The sequence below is a fragment of the Tupaia chinensis genome, unplaced genomic scaffold (genome assembly GCF_000334495.1).
Source record: "Tupaia chinensis unplaced genomic scaffold, TupChi_1.0 Scaffold148792_1, whole genome shotgun sequence".
In the NCBI taxonomy this organism is placed as follows: domain Eukaryota; kingdom Metazoa; phylum Chordata; class Mammalia; order Scandentia; family Tupaiidae; genus Tupaia; species Tupaia belangeri.
This window is the reverse complement of record NW_006208639.1, coordinates 302,028-308,938: the sequence shown is the minus strand read 5'-3', so window position 1 is coordinate 308,938 and position 6,911 is coordinate 302,028. Positions and strand designations below refer to the sequence as shown.

Sequence of the window (6,911 nt, the reverse complement as noted above, 5' to 3'; positions counted from 1 at the left end):
GTGCCGGACAGGTGGGTAGTCGGCTCAATGTCCCAGAACATGGAGCAAATTGCCTTACATGGTCCTAACAATATCTGGGGGCTGTGTCTTCTACCCTCTCCTGCTTTAAAGACAAAAAAGGGGGAACTGTGGAGCGCCCCCGCCCATCGCCCTCAGCGCCTATTTCAAAATGGCGCTCAACGGAAGCCCGCTGAGCGCTCAAAGCAGTAAACAACTTTAAGGAAGTAGGGCAGTGGGGAGCGTGGAGAGCACGGGAACACCGCATGCAACCAATCCTCTTTCGAGGACTGGCTTCCGTGCACGTGGACAATGATCTGATTGGCTAGGGGCCCTTTATAAGGCCCCGGGGAAAGGGAAAGGGAGAAGAACTTCTGTAACATAGCCTGGAGAAATAAAGTGCTGAAGAGAAGACCGTCTCCGGGTCGTTTGTAAAGCGACACAAAAATCTCTCTAAAAATAAATTAATTGAAAGAAACAAATTTTCAGCACAACTGGATCTTGCTTAGGACTCCTAGAAACTGCAATAGAAGGGAAAGAAGACACAACCATTCTTCTAAATTTCCTTCCCCTAGAAAACCAGGGAAAAGAGAGTTTAAAGAAAAGAAGGCGGAAGAAAGCCAGGGAATGAGGCAGGAGGGATAGTGGAACACAGAGTGTGGGAGGGGGCTGAGGGAGCCCTCCACTTCTGTCTCCTGACACTCTAACCCTGAAGACATAGCTCCTTGGCACTTGACAAAAAAGCAGGACAATGGCAAGACTCAGCATGGTGGGCTGGAGTGAATGTGTGGGCAGTTGGTGACACGAACCATCAGGTTTCTTGGGACAATCTTGACCACAACGATTCTCTTCTGGAACATCACTCGACTTGTGTGTGAACAAGAACACTGCCCTCTCCACTCCCACCCCCTCATGCCTCCTCTACGCTTGCCTGGGAGCCCTGTCCCTTGTGCAACTAAGATGCCAATGGCCAAGCTGATTGTCACAAGTCCTGCTGCTTTGGTAGGATCCAAAGAGAGGCCAAAGGGACCTGCTGAGGAATCACATTTGCGATGAGAGATATCGTGCTGAGAGACCACAGAAGGTAACAGCAAGAGGCTCGGCTCAGAATCCGGCCTGCCTGCTCCCAGGTGTGTAATCTTGGGCAAACTACGTAGTTGCTCTATTCTTCAGTTTGCTGGGTTATAAAATGGAGATGGCCATAGTCCCTGGGAGGGGTGCGGTGAGGATTAAGTAAGCTCACTTATGTAAAAATCAGGCAGGGCAGTGCTTGGCCCAGTGCGTGCTCTACTGACTTCTGCCTGTTGTCTTTTTACCACCTACAAATGGCGGATTCACAGAATCACACAGTTTTAGTACTCATGATCTCCAAAGTGGAGACTCACCCAGGGATAAGAAATTGACACAGGAATTAGAGGCCATCTAATGCCTTGTTTTACAATGAGAAGGTAAAGGCCCAGAGAGTTGAAGGCCTGGACACCTGATTCAGAGTGCAGAGAGACGGGGGGTGTGCAGGGTGAAACTGGGCTCCTAACTCAACGCCATTCTGCTGAGCTTGCAAGCCTTTCGGTTCCATGTTTAGTCTCACTCAATTATTTCCATGGTTTATTGAACTCGATTTTTGAGATGACCTGGTTAATCAGGGGCAGCAGTTTCAATATAAGGCGGCCAAAGCTGAATACTAAATTATCTATTATATATACATAACTATGTGTATAGATGGATGTTCTAGGCCATGGGCATAATGAAAAGCTCTCAGGTCAACATTTATCCTTTCCTCTTTTAGGGATGGCGTGGGAGTAGGGGGCATCCTGACAGAACCATAGAAGGTGGTTACTTATAATTTGATGACATGATCAATCAGTGAAGCAGAGAGCTGTCCTTTATCTGCATCACACATTTGGAAGGGCCTCTGAAACAGGGGTCGGGGGTGGGGAGAGGACAGGACGTTAGTGGCAGGGGTGGAACTGTGCCTGCCCCTGCTGGGACCCACAGGTTTGGTAGATGCTGCCCTGCTTGCTTCTGTCAACCACTCAGGTTGGACTATTTTTCTGTCATTTCAAGTCCTATAATCATTCAGTTGGCAGATATTTGCATGCCAAGGCAATAGGATACAGAAGAACTCTCTTAGTGTTGATCTTAACAGGACCACAGCAGAGGAAAGGAAGCCTTGAGCAGCCAGGGTAATCGTTTCCGACAGTAAATCAGATCACGTCCCTTTTTTGCCCAAGACATTGTGATGGCTCCCCATTTCCCTTGTGTGGAAAAAAAAGCCCAAGTTTCTCCACTGGCTGGGCGGCCGTGCATGGCCTCTCTGTCCTCTGAGCGGCTCTCCCCCTCTGTCAGTCGGCTCCAGCCACAGTGTTCGTCCTGCAGATCCCACTATGCCGGACATGTCACCTCGAGCACTGGCACAGGTCGTCCTCTCTCCCCAGCTTTCCATGTGGCTAATTTTCACCTCCTGCCAGCCTACTCATATCACATCTTGCCAGTAAGAATCCGATGTTATTCTGCAGCCCGACCTCGACATTCCCTATCCCTACTCTAGTTTTTCTTTTCTCCCTACCGCCGAGCATTTTCTAACCCCGACGTGATTTGCTTGTTTATTATACTTATCATTCACGGACTACCTCCTCTCCATTAGAACATGAAAGCAGGGAGCCCTGTCTATTCTGTTCGCAGATGAATTCCTAGTGCCTGGCACACAGAGAAATCCAGTAAACACTTGTCAAATGAGGGAGAAGCTTGCTAAAGTGCCAGTCGGGTGGCAACCTCAGAGATCAGGTTTGCCTGGAAATAAACGGCCTCCCTTTGCACTATCTCTTTCTCTTCCTGTACTATGAACTTGCACTTCTCTCTCCTTAAAACCAAGTGTGGTTGTGCCTTTCCCAGGAACTTGGGGGCAAGGCTGACCACTGCTGTCCCCCCGGCTGCCAGGCATTTTTTGGGGGGAAGGAGGTGGCTCTGAGTTCTTCTTGCTTTGCCTGCTCAAGAAGGTGTGGGGCCCTGACTTCTCAGTTGCCAGTGTGGGGGTGCTGTGGCAAAGCACACCAGGCCAGCTCAAGTACGTGGGCACACCTCACCACGGGCTCTCACCACTTAGGCAGGGGGCTGATGTGTCTTCAAAGCTGGGGGGTCAGGAGGGGTTCACGCTGCAGCACAGCAGGACAGCCTCCAGCAGTGCTCCTGAGCCCTCCCACTGCTTGCTAGCACCTCCACCACAGGTGTGTGGGGGTGAAAGGCCTTGTTCATTTGCAGCTCCAGAAAAAGAGGTGGTGAAACGTTGGGGTGAAACTCTGGACAGAAGCAGTTTGGATTTCCTTTATCCCTGCTATCTCTAACTCCCTGATTGCAAATAAGTGAGACGGCTACAAAACAGGATTCACAAAGGAAGATAAAAGGAATCATGTATTTCATAAAAAAGAGGGAAGACTATTTTTTGTCTCACCCACCAACTCCTGTACCCATGACCTCATCTCCAAAGACCCGAGATGTTAATAGCCCATAATTACTTAATCATCCCAGCTTTGTCGTTTGTTCTCAGCTTTAAGTGCTGGATAAACATGTTGCTTATTAAAGAGAGAGCCTAGACATAAAAAAAAAAAAAATCAAAATAAAATTTTGTTTGTTTTTTTGCCATAGGGCATATGTACTTGCTAGAGGATAACAGAGAGAGGCAAAGTGAGAAATCACCCCTCAGGGGGGATGGCCACACTGCAATTCCTTCTCCTCCATTGTCCTCTCAGGATTTTGGGAGCGCGCGCGCGCACACACACACACACACACACACACTCACACACATGGCATAATTTTCAAGTCACCAGTTCCGGGACTCAAATTACAGTCAGCCATGTGGAAATCCAGTACCTTAACCACCATGTCACCTACTGGCCCCAGTTTGAGAATTTAAAAAAAAAAATGCACACGAGCTTACTTAGAGAAAGACAGAGAGAGAGATAGTGAGAAAGCACCCTCTGGGGGATGGCCACGTTGCTATCCCTTCCCCTCCATCTTTCCTTTTGGGATTTTGGGTCTGCATACACAGATGCCTGGCATGTCCCTCAAGCCACAAGGTCTGGTCTTGCACAGTAGATCATGTGGGCTCCAGCTGCCCCAACTACCACGCCGCAGGTTAGCCTGAGAATTTCTTAATAGTGATTCCTGTTTTACAATTAAAGTCACATGAAAGGAGGAAAAGGTATTGAAATACTCAAAATGGTTTCCTTCTGAGGTCTGCATGTTTAGAAACTCAAACCTGGGTGTTTAAATTGCAGTCTGCATTTTCTTTCTTTCTTTCTTTCTTTCTTTCTTTCTTTCTTTCTTTCTTTCTTTCTTTCTTTCTTTCTTTTTTTTTTTTTTTACAAACCGGAGGGCAGATGTGCTCATTAGAGAGTGACAGAGAAAGAGCAGGAGAGGGAGAAAGGACCCCGTGGTGGGACATGATCACATCCCAACCCCTTCTCCTCCATATATTTATCCTGTCAGGATTCTGGGCACTTATGTACATGTGCCCAGTGTGTTTATCAAACGACTGCACTGTTGGTCATGTGGGATCTGCCTTCCTCAGTCACTAGGCCCCAGGACCAGTTTGAGCATGTTTGTACTGTAAACCAATGTGCTTCCCATGCCAACAATCCTCAACTAGCATGTGGTCTGCTGGTAAGGCGCATCGTACCTTGAACTATTATAGACATGGCCAGCCACTTTTTCCCCCCATAGGGTACATGCACTTGCCAGAGGGAGATAGAGGGAGTAAAAGTGAGAAATCAACTCCTGGGGAGATGACCACACGGTAATCCCTCCTCCTCCATTCTTCTCTTGTGATTTTGGGCATGCATGCCCATGAACGCAGCATGATTTTCAAGCTGCCAGGTCTGGGATTTGAACTGTGGTCTACCAATGTGGAAACGCACACACCTAAATTACTATGCCACCTGCCAGCCACTTTTGATCATAAGAGTGTGGAAACTATTGTTAGCTGGGAATGTACTTTTGGCCATGTGTTTCAGACAAAACAGGAATAGCTGAGCTGGGTAGGGTTGGGTCAGGACAAAAGAGGAACAAGACTGAATATAAGATAAAACTTAAATGTGAAAAAAGAGTTAAAAGTCCAGTGTCATGTCGATCAGCACCCAGAAATACCGCATATTTATAGGAAAGGGGGGAACCACCTTGTAGCTCCATGGAAGAACCCACGGTAGTGATCATGTAGGAATTACCAAGCCAATAGGCCCATGGTATGAAGGCAATCTGATCCTCTCACAAGGATGTCATGAAAACGTCTAAAGCCAAAGTAAGACAGTAACATTAAGAACCACCTTTCTAACCTTTTATTAACAGTAAATGTTAATATAGGGAGAAAATTAAGAGAAGAAATTGATTTTTTAAAGAGATTTTTTGCTATAGAGCACATGACTTGCTGGAGAGAGAGAGAGAAATAGAGAGACATAAAGTGAGAAATCACCTCCCAGGAGGCATGGCCACACTGCAATCCCTTCTCCTCCATTCTCCTCTCGGGATTTTGGGCATGCACACACACACACACGCCTGGCATGAATTTTCAGCCACAGGCTTAGGGACTTGAACCGCAGTAGACTATGTGGGAGTCTAGTGATATAATCATTATGCCATTGGATGGTCCCAAAGAAATAGATTTTTCAACTCTGTATCATATCTTAAAGTTGGAACATGATTCTGAGTCTTCATCTAAAAAGTTCCTGGATATAAAAGAAAAATATGAAAAACAGAAAGATGCTGGCTATAAAGTAGAAACACAGAACACACACACACACACAAACCAACAGGAAAAGAAGAAATATATCTTTGGATTAAAAAACCAACAACAGGGGCCAGCAGGTTGTATAGTGGTTAAGGCACTGGATTCCTACGTGGCCAACTTCAGTTCAAGTCCCAGACCTGGTGGCTTGAAACTGATGCCAGGTGCATATGTATGCATGCCCAGAATCCCAGCAGAGCAGAGGAGGGACTGCAGCATTGCCACCTCCCCTGGGGGAGGTGTGTGTGTGGGGGGGGTTCTCACTTTCTGTCTTTCTGTCTCTCTCTCTAGTGAGCTCATGTGCCATACAGCAAACATCTCTCAAAAAATAATAAAATAAAATAACAGCAACAATAACAAAAGAACTAACAAATTAAAGAACTCATTTGAATGCTCATTGCACATACCTTGTAGCGAAGCCTGTAAATCTTTCATGTTTTGGTCTAAAAGCTGTGAAGGAAGGAACCCTGAGCCTGTCTGAGGCTTGGGGTCTGGCTCTCCCAGGGCCGCAGCTGGTGCTGGCTCCTTCAGTCGAGCATCTCCAAACACGGCTGCCCACTCCTTGCTGAACTCGCCCTCTTCCAGGGAGGAAGCGTTGAAGATCTCACTCAGTAGCAGCAGGTCCTCTTTGTCAGCACCTTCGGGTTCTGGGGTCCCTGACACTGGGCCCAGGCAAGCTGATTGACGTACAGAGCACAACACATCACCACTGAAGGCCCAAGCCTCAGGAAGAATTGCTGTTGGGGGCTGGGGTGGGGCAGACTGGTGATGGCTAGATCCAAGAAAAGTTAATCAAATATAAATCCTTCCCATTATGGCCTCTCTTAAGAGATTTCAGAATTAAATTTCTCTTACCATGCTCCCTCATCCCCCTTAATACAGAGCCATTCCAGCTTCTGAGCATTATTTGACTTACCTTTAACTATTTCCTACGAAACTCTGGAGTTTGAGGTTTTTCTAAATATAAAAGCAACTTTATCAAAACCTCTTTCAGATAGAAAACAAAGCCAGGATCAAAAGTATGTTGGAGGTCCTTGTTCTTGGTTTGTGTTCAGCTTCCCCAGTCTTCCCACGTAAGCCCTAAGTCCACAATGCCTGGGCACAGCAGCCACCACACATGCCACGGAGGATAGGGGCA

The 6,911-nt window shown here is 47.0% G+C and overlaps 1 protein-coding gene across 9 annotated transcripts in view; it reads right to left on the bottom strand.

The window, feature by feature from the left end:
* ICA1 (islet cell autoantigen 1) overlaps window positions 1-6,911 on the bottom strand; it is a 204,919-nt gene that overhangs the window by 17,753 nt on the left and 180,255 nt on the right. For all 9 annotated transcript variants that reach the window (XM_006170622.3, XM_006170626.3, XM_006170620.3 and 6 more), the window contains exon 13: window positions 6,181-6,450. In XM_006170622.3, coding sequence (XP_006170684.1) covers window positions 6,181-6,450 — 270 coding nt within the window. The remainder of the gene's footprint in view (window positions 1-6,180; window positions 6,451-6,911) is intronic.